Here is a 16,291-nt window from a genome sequence, read left to right on the forward strand (position 1 = left end):
ACAAGCAACAAGTGATGCAGCAACGACGAACAAGGAGGAAGGAGATGCGGCACCCACGGAACATAGAGCGTCACCCAAGATGGGGATTTCGCCGATAAAATCGCTGCGCCGCGGCGAGGATGCGGCAAATCGTCGGAAAGTCGCCACGACCCGGGTGAAGTCGCCTCGGATTCCTCTTGTGCCTGATGGGTGCGCGGTTTGAGGAAAACAAAAAAGAATCCAAAGAGTTTGTCGGCAGCGGGCACAATTAGGACCGGGTCTAGCGATGTATTATCGGGTGCAGTCTCTAGTGCCCGGACCCAATAGCAACCACGGACCTAATACGAACCAAACCAGGTGCACGCATCTTGAAGTTCATCCAACGGATAGAAGCGTCGCCTGAGAGAGAGACAGATTTCAGGCGACTGTACAATAGGAAATGTGAAAAAAAAATGCTACGATATTTCCTTTACTTACTAGGAGTTAATACTTCAAACAAATCTGAGACGTTGATTTTTCAGATTTTTTAATTAATTAATTAACCTAGGAGAAAACTAAGGCAGTCTACAGACGGAGTTACTGATGGGACACCGTCTCCCGAAAGAACTGGACCGCAAGCAACAGTTGAATCAGAATCACCCTTCATGATCCATGAATGAATATGAATCTTCAGTCCATCAACTGCCTAGCAGGCTCGCACTGTACACATCTCACACAATTCAAACGCTTCCTGCCTTCCTCCAAATTATTAATTTTTTTTTTTGGGACAATAACAATACTAAGTGTTTCTTCAATCAAAGCCTTATTAAATCTGGAAATCTGCTACTAGACTGGCCCATGTGGCAATGTATAAGTATGGAACGGGTTGGTTTGCAGTCAGATGGGGAACTGGACGCCGGAGGTGAAGGACTGCCCGAACTTCCACCAGGCCGGCACGACGTCGGGGACGACGACGGTGCGGCCATCGGTGGAGGTGACGCCGAAGGTGAGCGCCTGGCCGGCGAGCCCCGCGAGCGACTGCCAGTTGGCGCCCCAGTTCCTGGCCATGGGCATCCTGTCCGTGACGCTCCCCTTCACCCACACCGCCTTCACCGACCCGCTGCCGGCGACGTTGGTGATGAGCACCAGCACGAAGTAGTTGGAGCCGGTCACCGTGAACCGCACCCCTCCCTGCTTCACGCACGCCGTCCTACGCAGGCACAACAACACACACACCATCAGAGTATCAGACACGTACACGAGATTTTTTTCTTTCTTTCCTGAAGTCAAACCGTCCAAGTAATAAACAAACTACACGTACCTCTGGTAGAGCACCGGCACGATGCCGCCCTTGTACTGGGCGATCTGGAGCCAGGCAGGCTGGGCCATGTCGAAGTGGCGGCGGGGCGGGTTGCACCAACCGCCGTCGTCACCGGAGAGCTCGTGGTTGGGCGGGCACAGGTTGGTGGCCGTGACGGTCACCGACTTCCTCCCCGGCAGGCACCACTGGGACGCGCCGTCGTCACACGTGACCCGGTAGCACTCCCCGCACGCCGCGCCGTCGTTGAACAGCGCCGAGCTCAGCGCCGCCGTGTCCGTCCCGTACCCGGACCAGTACAGGTTCCCGTACCCGCACGCGCCGCCCATCGTGCCGGAGGCGTCGCCCCCGCCGTAGAACGTCGCCGTGCCCTTCGACCACCCGCTGTCATCCGCCGCTGCCGCTGGCACCAACGGCCACGCCGCGGCGGCGATGATGATGAGCAACTGGAAGCGCAGTGGTCTGTGCATCTCCATATACTTTTACAAGTGCGCTGGTACTAGCTTAGCTAGCTACAAAAACTGGTGAGTGACAATGAACTGGACCTGATATGCACTTACAGCCTTAAATAGGACCTGCCAAATGCTCCACTGCGCCGGCTTGCCGGCTTGGAACTCTACTTCTCAGGCCATGGCAAAGCAGAACTTCTGACTTATATGGGTGGCCGGTGACACGCGTGTACTCGCCCGGCTTATAATACATCTCGTGGATCGGCGTCGGCGATCGCTTTCTTTTCTTCTTCGTAGCTTCTGCCATGGACACATGTTAACATGGCTAAGAGCCTAGAGATTCTTCATCAGATCGATCCGGTGCTTCGCCATTTCTACTATGTCCTGCTCACCATGCTGTATCAGCAGTGGCAGGACTGGACCAGGTCAATGACACTTGCGAATTGCGATTTGCGTGTTCATGCAGCTCTCGACTAAGGGAAAGGGAATGGCCAGCTGGAGTTGTTTACATTTTGAGCCAATTTTCCATGATGAGCTCGTACATGTGAGCCTATGTATACCTTTTTTTTTTTTGAGGAAATCCTATGTATACAAGTGTTCGTCACCTAGCCCAACCCATATTTGTCGTGCCCAGCGGCTGGTAGGATTCAGCCCACTGCCCGTAAAGGTAGGGCTGCAAATAAGTCAACTGAAGGCTTGTTTTGGAGCAATTGGAACCGCAAAGTAGGTCCGGATGAACGCAAAATACTAACATAGCACTGGATTGTTGTAAAACACCTTGCCAGCGTTTGATATCTGGTTTTCTCTCTCCATCTCTCAGTAGAAGAACGTATATAGATATATAAAGTAGGATAAAACATCCTCATTCTCTAAATATTGACAATTACAATATATAGTGTGTGTGTGTGTGTGTGTGTGTGTGTGTGTGTGTGTGTGTATATATATATATATATATATGTGTGTGTGTGTGTGTGTGTGTGTGTGTGTGTGTGTGTGTGTGTGAGAGAGAGAGAGAGAGAGAGAGTTCGATAAAAGCTCACATAAAAAAAACTAGGAAGTTTCTTATCCTTAATATTTTGTACGAAAAATTATCACCATATAATTTATATATTGTAGGAAAAAATATCACCATATATTTTTTTAATATATACTCTCTCCGTTCAAAATTATAAGATGATTTGACTTTCTTAGATATATAGCTTTTTAGCTTTTGCTTTGCACTTAGATATAAACTGTACACTATATGTCTAGATCTCATCACATATCTGGTGCTAGGCACCGCCTCATCGCCAGGTTTGTCTGTCACCGCTGACTGAGGCATGCTTGGTTCTCTTGCCCAACACTATATAGTTTCGCTTGGTGCGACCAGCTGTTTGGTGGCACAAGAAAAAGCTTGCTTTGCTTGCCAAACTTGCTTGGCTCGGCAAGGATTTCCTTGCCTAGTGAGGCAAGCCAAATTGGCTCTCCCTCCTGGGCAAGCTTTGCCTGCTGCATCCATCTCGTTCTCTGCCAGACTGAAACCCTCTGCTGGGGCTACTGCAGGAGCGAGCAAACCAAACACTGGACCAAACATCACCCTTGCTTTGCCAAGCTAGTTTATCCAATCTATGCCAGGCAAGGCAAACCAGCAAAGGCTCCAAGCAGTCCCTTGGATCCCTCGCTGGCCCTTTGCTGGGCAAATGCATCGACGTTTGGTTGGCTTGGCTTGCTGCTTCGATTCTTGTGCTGTCAAGTTTTTTCTTCACCAAGCCAGGCAAGCCATGTCCACTCTCCAGCCCTGGCAAGGATAGCTTCGCTCGCCAAGGCAAGGCGAGAGAACCAAACGTGCCACGTCCGCCTTCGAAAATCCTCAGGTATTTTAAGAGATGAGTGAGTTTTGTGACCGCCTCCGTTAATGATTGGACAGTGTCTTGCGAAATCATTTATGTAGTAGTGTTAATCCACTGAAATACACGTGGATTGGGTGGATACAAGTGCATCCAAACAAACCCCCTTAATGAGTTTAGGATTAACATGAGATTTGGCCCAAATGGTTGCCCCCTACCAAAAAAAACTAGTATAGCCCATGGAGCAGTTAGCCCAAGTGCATGCAATAAAAGCCCCATGATGAGGTTAGGATTAACAAGAGATTTGGCCCAAATGGTTGCCCACTAAAAAAAAGTATAGCCTAGGCACTAGTGCGCCCATGCCATGACAGTAATCCTATAGTTGTTAGTACAAGTCATCAGCGCTTCTTTTCGAAGACAAGTCATCAGCACTTCTTTTCGAAGACAAGTCATCAACAATTTCACCCCGAGGTCAAAAAAAAATTGAAAGGTACCGTAGTCTAGTGGCCAATAGTCAAAACCTTGCATAGCCATTTCATTCATTTTTTTTTAAACAAAAACTGCCAACAGTAAACTCACATGTGGTCTGCTTCTTCTCGCAATAAGCAAGCGCCATTTTGGCACATCCATCGATCAGGTCCACGCTAATTAACCTCTGTCCAAGCAAAGGCAGTCACGACAGAATTAACTCTTTTTTTCTTTGTTTCTTTTTTCCAGCAACAATCATTCATCGTAAAAGCGGCCGGCATGGCGGGCACTAGGAGCTCGATCAGGCCGCCCGGAGACCCATGAAAACCCACCTCAGCCATGCCAACCGCATTACGCCTAGCCGCTAATGCATATCAGTGACGCTAAACAAGATCAGGCCTTCTTCTTCTTTTTTGACAACTTTCCAGATGCAAAAATGAAGGGGAAATCATCGTGCGATGAGCAGAGAGCCGCAGCCACGGCCGGCGCGCCGGCGCTAGTAGAAATTTTGGCCGTTGGTGAAGGTCTGGCCCAGCTGCCAGTTGGAGCCGGCGACGTTGTAGAACTCGAGGAACTGGCCGTTGGTGGCGGTGACACGGAAGGAGATGCTCTGGGTGCTGAGGTCGCTGTTGGCCTGCCAGTTGGCGCCCCAGTTCCGGGACATGGTGATCCATCCCGTGGATGAGCCCTTGATCTGCACCGCGCTGATGGACCCCGGCCCGGCCACGTTGAAGATGAGCACCAGCTTGAAGTACCTGTTGCCGTTGATGGTGAACCGCACGCCGCCGCTCCTGGAGCACGACACCCTGCAGCGCGGGCCAGCAGTCAGCAATATGCATGTACCATGTCAGTTATCAGTCGTCCGTCGAAGCGACGACGAGCAGCTAGCTCGTAGCACCAGGCAGTAGCAGGTACGTACCTCTGGAAGAAGACCGGGATGATGCCACCGCTGTAGATGCCGATCTTCTCCCAGACGGGCTGGGACATGTCGAAGTGCTGCCGCGGCGGGTTGCACCAGCCGCCGTCGTTGCTGGGCTGGGAGTAGTCGGCCGGGCACAGGTTGGTGGCGGTGACCGTCACCGTCACGCGCGGCTTGCACCACTGGCTGTTCTGCTGGTCGCACTGCACCTGGTAGCACTCCCCGCACGCAGCGCCGCCGTTGAACAGCGCCGAGCTCAGCGCCGCCGTGTCCGTGCCGTACCCCGCCGAGTACAGGTTGCCGTACCCGCACGCGCCACCTGTGCATACATATATGCGTCGCATTACAGCTCAGCTCTTGCATCGCATTCATTATATATGCACTGAATGCAACCAAAAAAGGCCTTGCATTGATCGATCACTCACCCATTGTGCCGGCGGCGTTGGCCCCGCCGTAGAACGTCGACGAGCCCCTCAGCCACCCCGCCCGGACCGTCGCGGCGAGGCACGCTGCTACGGCAGCCACCAGCAGGCGGCACAGGACCTTGCGCGCCATGTCGTCAGTTGAGAATGGATACACAGGGGCAACTAACGTTGGTGGGCGAGCTGGACGATGCAACGTGGGGAGGTGATGAATGAGGAAGAGGGCGGTGATCGCGGCGGTGCTTAAATAGGAGCGCGGCGACGGCCGACGGGCGACGGGAGAGGCGGGGCGCGGACCCCGGCGCGGGATCACATGCCCATCATGCATGCCGCACCCAGACGCTGCGCCGTGCGCCTTAAATGCCACGATTCCTCTTTGTTTTCTCCACCTCCCGTCCGTCCAAAAAGTCTATCTCTGGCTTCAGAAGTTCAGAGTTCAGAGTGTTCGCTCTCGTCCATTGGCAGGCATTTCGAATCGAAGAAGAAAGATTCTTCTGCAGCTCTGCACGCGGCGCCTCCATTTTTCTATGCCGGCCAGCCGTAGCTTCTCTGCCACCCGGTGATCCAAGAAACCGACCATTTATTCATTTTTTCTGCGCAACCTATCTGGCCAATAATGAGAAAGACACACACACAGAGAGAGAGAGAGAGCGCAATGTGCACTGATCGGTGTTACGTTTTATGATACGTACGATACGTACTGTACGTAGTACGACTAAACAAACAATACAGTGATTACGGCTGGCGGGAAAAGGTTTGAGGGATTAGTTATTGTTGTCCCATGATCGCCCTGATCGCTTGGGCTTAAGCCGTACTTTTTCAGGCAACGAACAATGCTTTTCTCTTACACTAAAGCAGCCAACAGTACTTTCGATCATAACTTATCAGCCAAACAAACCCAAACGGACAACGCAGATAGGCCGGAGAGGCAGCCGGGAGTGTCACGTGAACTCACGAGACTCCAGTGCGTGGAGCACATGGGATTACTGCCGGATTTAAGGCGAGGGGGTTGCGTGATTACCGACGAGCGAGCGCGAGGCCGGATCCCCGGATCGAGGAAGCCTCACACACTGCTGCGTCTGCAGGCTCCCGTGATCACGATGGAGCCCTTGGATCGTGCCGTTTGACGCGCTTGGTTTAACCTAGAGTACCTACCTAGCCTGACAGTTAGTGGCTAGGGAATTTAGCTGTGTACTCCTATACAGTTGGTTAGGTAGGTAACTGTAGCTTCAGCCTCTCAGGGAGTTTAGCACTGGCTAGTGGCTAGAGTCTAATCTAGCAGAATAGGGTTCTCTAGAACCCTGTTGCATTGTTAGGTTGATTGGAATCTACGGAAAGGAACTTTTGGTTAGTTCCCTTACTCACAAGTCAACTATCACCGCTGGCTGAGGCGGCCATTAGATTTGGACTTTTGGAGTAAGCCACTAAGGGCAGCTGCTTCTGAACGTACTCTATTATCTTTGGATTAGATTCCTTTTAACTGCTACGCCTTGATTTATCTAGTGTGTGGTTAGATCATATGGTCAAACCACTTGATTTGAATGATATTTTGGCTTTAGGTTTGCCGCACCTGGGTGTAGATAAGCTGATACACAGGCAGGTGAACACACTTGCACTCTTGCTCAACCACTCGTGTATCATGTGTCCTATGTCCTCTTTGCACTTGCACTGAAAACTCAAAGGCATGCCTCCATTTGGAACAAACATTTGATCACCGACATTTTCCAATTTCAAACACCAAGTAGCTAACACTATTTTGCAGATAGATATCCACTGTACCAGGCCAGTAAGCAGATGTATTACACAGAGCTAACTCCCAAAGGAATATGCACCACCAAAGAGGCATACAAATTTCCTTACCTCTTTGCAGGAACAGTCTCCAATTCCAACCCAGGGTAGCAGAGACATTAATATCAACACTTCAAATCCTAAAGAGAGTTTCAAACACAAACATCAACCACTCAGGGCCAGGATCAAGGCATTCACCTGGAGGTTTCTCAGGTACACTATCAGCCAATGATAGAGAAGCCCTATCCTCCACCCATATAGACAAGAGCTTTTTGAATACATCAAAGCCCCACATTTAGTTTCAGTGTTTGATGAGCCCAAGATTATGTGGCTAACATTGTTTTGCTGGGGTACTCATAATGGATTAGTCACATTGAGGCTACATGTATATCTTGGCCCTAGATTTCGGAGTTGAAGTATTGGCGCAAGGATATTCACGAAGACTAAGGACAAGTTAATGTCTAATTAAGTGCATGATCTGGTGTTGGAGGCACTTAGACATGCTATAGGTCTTTGTTGTTAAGAGAGGTCAAGACTAGTACCTTGACCAAGGTTTGAGCTCCGAGTATTTAGGATGCACACATGTGAAATGCTCTCACTAAATCTAGTTAAGGCTGGCCCTAATAGGTGAACAATTTGTTAAGAATCTTAAAGAAGTTGAATTGGACAGGCTCAAACCTCAAAAGAATTCAGAAATCAAGTTCACTGGACTAGTTCGTCAAGGTGAGTGAATCATCCTATGACATTGTTAGGCATTGGTGTTTCTTATTGATGTTCACAATATGACGTGGTGATGGGGATTGCGTTTAGTGCATTATCTAGTGGCATTGTGTGGACTTGAACTTGGATGTGACCAAGTTATCGTCTTACCGGTATGCACTTTATGATCTGGTGGAGCCTGAGTGACACCCGATGCATATGGTGACTTTGTTCATGGTTCAAGTTCAATTTGTCCAAGTTACTGATGTGCACAGCTCGATTCAGTGATGCCTTTGTGATTCCCTAATGAAGCATTCGGTGGCACTAGTACAACTTGGACATGCGACATGCTTACTCATGTTTGTTGTAAAACATACAGATCGTAACCTGGAACGAAAGGATGAGGAATTCTAATCATAGTCTATTTTACATGTGACAACTAAAGAAGTATAGGGAGAAAAATCCAAATTAGGCCCCCACCCCCATAAAAAATGTGTAGATAACCCTCCAAACTAATCTTGTGTTCCATTTACCCCTCCTAATCTTTTACTTTTTCCAGTCTATCAATTAATAATATTTTTATCTATTTATTTCTCCACATACAATTCGAGTTTAAGTTCAGTTTTTTATAGTGATAGAGAATATCATAACTTATGATGAATTTTCATCATTGTTTTCATATAATTTTGTCATCATTAGATATCTAAGCTATCAAAAAGAATGATGAAATTTCATGGTGCATTTATCCATGAACTCTATCTTTCCTGAAACTACTGGCCCGAGCAATTACAGACTGGTTTATTAAATTCTAACAGTAATCTCTCCCTGAGCGTGTCTAATAACTCTAGCTCTACCGTGAATGTTCAGGTCAGGTCACCTCTTCTCTGTCGGGGACAAATTGTGCCCATGATGAATCGTGCGACGAGTTTTGCGGTACGGTCAAGTGAAATTGAAATGTACGTACAAGCTGATTTTTGCAACCATGGGTCAGAGCCTCAGAGGCCCATAGAGGCCAGAGGCATTGTTGGATCCACGCTGACGAGGCCATGGCGCCATGCATGATGCACGCATGCATGTTCTTTAAATTGTCGGCTAACGATAATGACCAAGGGTTCTTCACACTTGGTACGGCAAAGTGCAACCTGCTCGTGACCGTGAGCGCGCGAGAAGATCCCCGTTTGCGGATGAAGAGCCACTTGGTCAAACCGGTTTGTTAATCCCCGCCCATCGATGTGCACGGTATATGTTGGCTTCATTAATCGCAGCATGTGGCTATGGCAGTTTCTGTTGCCCCATGGGAACCACGAAAACTCCTTTCATTCGGTCACAAGTCAACTGTTGACACTACCGATTTATCACTATTTGTTACGGAGTATTTCCTCTAAAACGAGTGTACTACGTAGCAGCCCACCGTACATCACCGTAGTTCGATCAAAAATTTGTTCCATGTGATATACAAGACGGCCATGTGATTCTTCACCGTTTTTATTTTATTTCTTGCAGCCCATCCTCCAAGGGGCAGATGATAGAATCATAGCGTGCCACAGTCGTAGTCCGCCATGGCGACTAGCGTCTTGGCCAGCAGTCCAGCCAGGAACCTGTCCCTGACGAACCTGACCACGGCGTTGTTGCTCTGCTGGATGAAGCCGACGACGTAGGCGGCCGTGATCAGCTGGATGCTGCGCCACCGCCTCGCCTCCGCGTACTTCTCCAGCGCCGCCTTGACCCGCCGCCCCTCGTCATCCTGCTCGTGGCCGTGGCCGTGGCTGAAAGCCTCGGCCAGGCACCGGGCCAGGACGACGCCGTCCTCGAGCGCCGCGCACCCGCCCTGCCCGAGCTCCGGCGTCATCGGGTGCAGCGCGTCGCCCGCCACGCACACGCCGCCCCGGCTGATGCTGCCGCGGACCAGCGCCAGCGGGGACCGGAACCGCAGCGGCGACGACGCCACGTCGCTCATCTCGCTCCGCTCGATCACCTCCAGCGCCTCCGCGGGGATCTTGGCGCCCCGCAGCTTGGCCACCACGTGGCTCCGCATCTTGGCCACGCTCTCCTCGGCGTCCCCGTCCGCCGGGGAAGGGTACCAGGTGTAGTTCCAGTACACGGAGGTGTCGGAGCAGGGCAGCACGCCGGAGCGGAAGCCGTGGCCGATGAACTGCAGGATCTCCGGGCCGAAGCCGTGGCCCGCCGGGTACTCGGCGAGGCCCCTGGTGGCCGAGCGGCCCGACAGGATCGGCTTCGGGAGGCCCAGACACTTCGCCACCACCGAGTTCACGCCGTCGCACCCTATCACGACCTTGGCCTTTATGATGGAACCGTCTGCCAAGTGCAGGGTCTTCACGCTGCCGTCTTCCTCCATGGCCGCAACCTTGGACGAGTACCTGATGGTGCCCTCGGGCAGCTCGTTCGCGAGCGTCTGCAGCAGGAAGTCCCGCTTCACGCACCGGATTTCGTGTGGCCCGCTGGTGTGATGCGAATGCGACAGTAAAATTGTACAGAAATTGGTCAGTTATCTGCTCGTATTAGTTGTAAGATTATGCACACACAGAACCGAGTGAAGCATACTCAGATTGCAAGTTTTAAGTACCTTTTGCCCTGAATCTTTAAGCTTACTTCTGCAGCAGCTTCACCAGTAGCTGCAGAGAAGGCAATCATCCTGTCATTGCCAAAAACAAAAAAGTGAGACAAGTGAAGTGTGCAGGTGGGCTTGCAATTTATAGTTTCAGGATTGGGCTAGTTAATGAGCCGCCAAGAAAATGGGCTTGTTCTCGTAGTGATGTTGGTCCACAGTAAGTCCGGCCCATGAAAGCCCAAGGTTATGTAGCCCAAGACCAAGAGAGCCCAGAAAGGAGCAGCACAGTTTGGTTGCCATCTTGCCAGAAGCCGCCGCAATGAAGAGATGATTGCTGGCTCACCGCTCGTAGAGCAAATGGTGCTCCCGGATCTTGTCCCCAACGCCGAGGGCATCGAGGGCGCGGAAGGCGTTGGTCCACGTGGTGAACGCGAACCCCGACGCGCGCAGCGCCGGCGACGACTCCAGCACCAGGCACCTCACCCCTTTCCTGCACGACACGAGACACGAGACGAGACCACCAGCCCGTCCGTCAGCTCGGCAATCGGCATGCATGCTTCTACACTGGCGTCTGGCCGCTGGCCGTGGCCGGAGCCCGGAGGACAGCAACGGCCGCTAATAAGACAGGCCAGCAGATTGCTGGATTGTGCAGGGGAGTAGCTTGCCTGTGTAACCCGAGCGCCGTCGCGAGGCCGGCGAGGCCCGCGCCGGCGATGACGATGTCCTCCATGGCCTCCTCCATTGGTTGCGGCGTGGTTAATTTGTGCTTGGTAATTTGGTGGAGTAGAAGGAAGGAAGGAAGAACCGAAGAAGGCAACAGGAGGACCACGAAGAAGTTCAGAGTAGGTTCTGAACTTCTGATGGAGCTGCAGGAGCTTTCTATGATGCCTCTTTTTATAGCCAGACGATGTGTGCTATCTAGATGAGGGTGGCGAAAGCTGCCGGGATGGGCACGCCGCACGCGCAACTTCGCCGATGCATCAGCGCTTCGGATCGGTTTCTTGGGAGGGTGTACATACGACCAAATTCTGGAAGGGAAAGTTGGAATTTGGTTCGGCGAAGGTGAGAGCTTCCGGTGCTTTGGTCAAACTTTTCTTTTTAACAATGACAGGAGGTCTGCTTTTCAGTTAAGACAAATAAAGTTTATATACAAGTAAAAGTAGTTGAGTGTGACGTCAAACATCACGAAAGGTTAGCCCATCCACGCAACGTGGTAGACTGGCCCCGTTTGCTGGTCTGAAATTGGCTGAAAATACTGTTCCGGCTGAATTGTTGGGAGAGAAAAACACTGTTCCAGCTGAAAAAAGAAGCCGAACAAGCCGAATATGGGGTAAGCCGAACAGGGCCACTATCATGAGTCATCGTTGTCGGGCATGGTTGCAAAGCAGCCAGCAGCTTCGACCTCTCATGGCAAAACACCGATGACCCATCCTAAAATGTCAGACCAACGGGCCCGAAGTAGGAGGCTGCAACAGGTCATCGTTGTCGAGCTCAACGGCTTCGCGAAGAGCAGCTCTGACTTCCTGCATTGATCCCATGCCCTGCCCGTGGCGATTGCCGAGCCTTGTGGGGGATTAACCCTTATACCCTTACGGCTAGACTTGGGCTGGCTCGGATCAAGGGGTCTGGCCCACTAGAAGACGACGCGCGGCCCAGCCAATTTGCTCGGAGTCCCATGCAAGGAATCAAGACAGATTTGGAGATCAAGCAAGATCCTGGTCGGTTAGAATAGGAATTCTTATCTGGCCACTTATGGCAATTGTAACTGGTTAGGATTAGTTTCCAGATCTGTAACCCTGCTCCTCAGACTATATAAGGCTGGCAGGGGACCCCTCTCAAAAAATATCTCTCATTGATATACAGCAATACAATCAGACGCATGACGTAAGTATTACGCCTTCACGGCGGCCGAACCTGGATAAAACCTCGTGTCTGTCTTATGTCACCATCTTATTTATAGCTTGCGCATCTGTCTACCGATAATCTACTACCTTGGGCATACCCCTAGGTAGACTGTCGACCATATTTCGTCGATAGTGACGCGCCAGGTAGGGGGTGTGCGTACTGCTCTCCAGACGAACAAGATGGTCATCATCCCCAGTTCCATGGCTACGCCGAACGACCTCACGTTCACCATCGGCCAGATCACCTGGACCACCGGCTCCGACAACTTCGTCGCCATGACCATGGAGGAGGCGCGGATCCAATCTGCGTCGACCACTGCTTCACCAGCATCAGCTACGGCTCCGACCACGTTGGATCTGGCTCCGGCCACACCAGCATCGTCTTCAGCCACGCCGACAACCCGTCGTCCGCTTCCTCGCTACAAAGGGAGGCAGATCGACAACACTGACCTGCTCGACTCAATCGATCGGGTTGGTACCAAGCTTGTTGAAATCCTAGCTCTGATAGATTTGATTCAAAATCAACCTACCGAGCAGGTAACCACTACCCACAACAGATCTACCCGACCAGCTCGGGCCAGTCGTCCTGCACGACTCGGTACGGATCTCGTGGTCACGTCTACTCCTGAAGGGCACTCCGTTCGTCGCCGACCAGCCCCCACGACGGGTCTCCGGCTCTCCGAGTGCGAAGCCTCGATGGAGAACTACCAGGCTCAGCCCTATGGCCTGCGAAACACTGCTTCCAACTATGTACATAATATACAACGCTGCTCGGATCTATGTTCTATACATCGACCTTGGCCAAAGCCACGCAACTTCGTCAACATGGTTTGGATCGAGGAGTATCAAGAAGGGTCGGTCCACACAGTTTAAGAGGGCGGTTCAAGCTCCCCGTCCAGCATCGCATCTATTGGCTCCGTCCACACTGAGCTCCAGCGTCGTGACAATGAAGAAGTTGAATACGATCTGGATATCCCAGACTATCCCTGGGTTTCCCACGATTCCCATCTTTCCAACCAAGGCGAGGAGACTTGATCAATGTCGTCAGTAATGACGAACCACTGGCAGTTGGTGAAACAGAACAAGAAAGGCTAGCACATGAAGCACACAATATTGACCGGTTTAATCATAGACAAGCCGAAGCTGAGGCAGAAGAGGAGGCACGACGCATAAGGTTCCAGCCACGCGATCTCAATAATGCCTTTGATAGGATAGGGGAAAAGTAGGTCTTTAGGACTTCAAGCGCCAACGTAGCTGTTGCTATGGTGACAATACAACGACTACCCAATACCCCAGAAATCCAGGCAATTCGTGATGATGTACAAGCCTACCTGACGGCTGCTATAGTCCAGACCATAGAGATTGCAAACCAAGCCTGGGCTCTATCCGTCTCAGTTGAATCAAGCCGCAGTCGCCAATACTCAAGTCACCCACAGTCACCCAACCAACGTGGCTCGCACAACAACGACCCATCAGACAACCGTCAAGGCAGAAACGGTGGTCATGATGGTGGTCAGGATGACAATCGCTGCAACAACCGGGACGATAATCAACAAGACAACCATGACAATTGCCATGGTAACCACGGTCGTAGGGTCAACCAGGATGGCAATCAGGATCGTCGTGATGGCAATAACGATCTCCGCCATTCCCTCGGAGAACGCGATCTACGCGATCGCATTAACCAAAGAGCCAACGATCGTGCATCCCATTAAAGCTATCGCCGTATGGAATATGATACTACCCACGGCCCTCCGGGTTTGAAGTAGCTTACTCCTCACCTTTGCAAGTCATATGGCCCAAAAACTTCAAGCTCGAAAAACTCTAGAAGTACGACAGCAAGGAGAACCCCGAGTTATGGGTCATGCTCTATGAAACCGTGTGCAGATCAGCCATGGCCGACGAGCACGTCATGTCTAATTACTTCTCAGTCGCCGTCGGCCATGTAGGCCACCAATGGCTGGTAAGCTTGCCGGTGAACTACTTTGATTCTTGGCAAGATCTCAAGCAAGCATTCATTGACAACTTCATTGCTACTTGTGAACAACCCAGCAACAAATATGATCTGCAGCGGATTCGAGATCGCAAAGATGAGCCACTGTGCGAGTACGTCCGATGCTTCTCGGAGATGCGCATCAAGGTCCCGTCAATCTCCAACAATGAGGCAATCGAAGCTTTCATCGCTGGTCTCCGCTTCCACGATGCCCTAAGGGACAAGCTCCTCCGCAAAAGACCTGAATCAGTCACAGCGTTCCTAGCCACTGCTAAAAAATATGCGGATGCCGATGATGCTAAAAAGATAATCATCGAAGAAGTAGCAAGGGTTCCACGCTCCGACCACCCCCACACCGCGACGACTACCATGGCAACTGCGGTCGAAACGACAATTTTGATCGCCGCAACCAGCGCAACGATTCCCACGACCACCGCGACCAGCGTAATCAGCGGCGTAATCGCCGTGGCGATTACAGGGGCAAACATGCTCAGGAAGATGACGGCAAAGTCAACACCATTAAAAAAGGTGGCGGACGTCGCAACTACGAAGAAGACTATGCCAAAGCATTGAAAGGACCCTACCAGCTCCATTCTAAGTCAAACCATACCATGGAGAATTGCCGTGTTCTCAAATCTATCTACACGTGCCAACAGGCTCCAGATATATCCGACAAGCCTAACGACGTAGGGGAGCAGCGTAACGAGGACAACGATGATGAAGACATAGATCCCCATCACAAGTACGTCAAGCCAACCGACCGGCAGAGTGTCCATCGAGACCAAACGAGAACGCAAACTGCTCGCCCGCGCTTGCTTGAACGTGGCCAATGTCGACAACCTCATCGCCGATCCACGGCTCCCTCCTTGGTCTCACTGTGAGATCTCCTTCAGCAGAAAGGACCAATGGGCTACAATACCTAAGCCAGGGCATTTTCTTCTAGTTCTCAATTCTTGTATCAACAAGGTTCAGTTCAATAGAGTGCTGATTGACGGTGGCAGTTCCATTGATATACTGTTCAAGAATAGTTTGCCAACCCTAAAGATAACCCAGGCTGACCTCAAGCCATACGAGGCATAGTTCTGGGCCGTTCTCCCCGGACAGAGCTCTACACCTCTCGTGCAAATCACGCTACCTATGCAATTTGGTACCCTAGACCACTTCCGTACCGACTACGTCAACTTCATGGTCGCTGACTTCAAAGGCACCTACCATGCTATCCTTGGCCGACCAGCGCTCACCAAGTTCATGGCCATACCTCACTATAGGTATTTGGTGCTCAAGATGCCTACTGAGAAGGGGGTTCTAACTCTTAGGGGCAACGTATATGCAGCTTACACCTGTGAGGATGACAGCTTCAAAATAGCAGAGGCTCACGACCTCTCTATTCGCATGGCCGAGACCATACTCGACGCCAAGCAGACCCCAGCCGACCACCTAGAGATCCCAAAGCTCAAGGCCCCACTCAAGAACATCAAGTCCAAAGAGCACAAAGAGATCCAGCTGGTCGACGATGATCCCAGCAAAACGGCCCTTATCGGGGCCAACTTGGATCCTAAATAGGAAGACACGCTCGTCAAATTCTTAAGGAGCAACATGAGTGTGTTCGCATGGAAACCTGCTGACATGCCCGGTGTACCTCGGAATTTGATCGAGCACTCCTTAAATGTCGATGGCAAGGCCAAACCCATCAAGCAGAAGCTATGACGGTTCGCTCATGATAAGAAGGAGGCTATTAGGGTAGAAGTTACATGGCTTTTAGCAGCTGGATTTATCAAAGAAGTGTATCATCCGGAGTAGTTAGCCAACCTAGTTCTTGTACGCAAAAAGAATAAGGAACGGAGAATGTGCATTGATTACACTAATCTCAATAAACACTACCCTAAAGACCCCTTCGACTTACCTCGCATAGACGAGGTCGTAGATTCAACTACCAGTTGCGAGCTGCTTTCCTTTCTCGATTGCTACTCTGGTTATC

The 16,291-nt window shown here is 51.0% G+C and overlaps 3 protein-coding genes across 4 annotated transcripts; all 3 read right to left on the reverse strand.

Annotated features, from left to right (window-relative positions):
- Positions 1 to 760: 760 nt before the first annotated feature.
- On the reverse strand, positions 761 to 1,746 carry LOC136507528 (expansin-A15-like). Its single transcript, XM_066502223.1, has 2 exons — positions 1,280 to 1,746; positions 761 to 1,168 (listed from the first exon to the last, which is right to left on the reverse strand). Exons 1-2 carry the CDS (start codon positions 1,744 to 1,746, stop codon positions 856 to 858), a joined length of 780 nt encoding a protein of 259 aa, XP_066358320.1. The 3' UTR covers positions 761 to 855.
- A 2,690-nt stretch (positions 1,747 to 4,436) lies between these two features.
- Positions 4,437 to 5,493, reverse strand: LOC136507539 (expansin-A12-like). The gene is made up of 3 exons (XM_066502225.1): positions 5,364 to 5,493; positions 4,939 to 5,257; positions 4,437 to 4,825 (listed from the first exon to the last, which is right to left on the reverse strand). Exons 1-3 carry the CDS (start codon positions 5,491 to 5,493, stop codon positions 4,516 to 4,518), a joined length of 759 nt encoding a protein of 252 aa, XP_066358322.1. The 3' UTR covers positions 4,437 to 4,515.
- A 3,635-nt stretch (positions 5,494 to 9,128) lies between these two features.
- Positions 9,129 to 11,379, reverse strand: LOC136507547 (monooxygenase 2-like). Of its 2 annotated transcripts, XM_066502231.1 has the most exons (4): positions 11,082 to 11,376; positions 10,760 to 10,906; positions 10,432 to 10,500; positions 9,129 to 10,306 (listed from the first exon to the last, which is right to left on the reverse strand). In XM_066502231.1, the coding sequence occupies exons 1-4, from the start codon at positions 11,156 to 11,158 to the stop codon at positions 9,379 to 9,381; spliced, it is 1,221 nt and encodes a 406-aa protein (XP_066358328.1). In that variant the 5' UTR covers positions 11,159 to 11,376; the 3' UTR covers positions 9,129 to 9,378. The 2 variants fall into 2 exon arrangements, with proteins under 2 accessions (XP_066358328.1, XP_066358333.1); XM_066502236.1 differs by lacking the exon at positions 10,760 to 10,906 and having other exon boundaries at positions 11,082 to 11,379.
- Positions 11,380 to 16,291: the final 4,912 nt, after the last annotated feature.

This window comes from Miscanthus floridulus, chromosome 1 (genome assembly GCF_019320115.1).
Source record: "Miscanthus floridulus cultivar M001 chromosome 1, ASM1932011v1, whole genome shotgun sequence".
NCBI lineage: Eukaryota > Viridiplantae > Streptophyta > Magnoliopsida > Poales > Poaceae > Miscanthus > Miscanthus floridulus.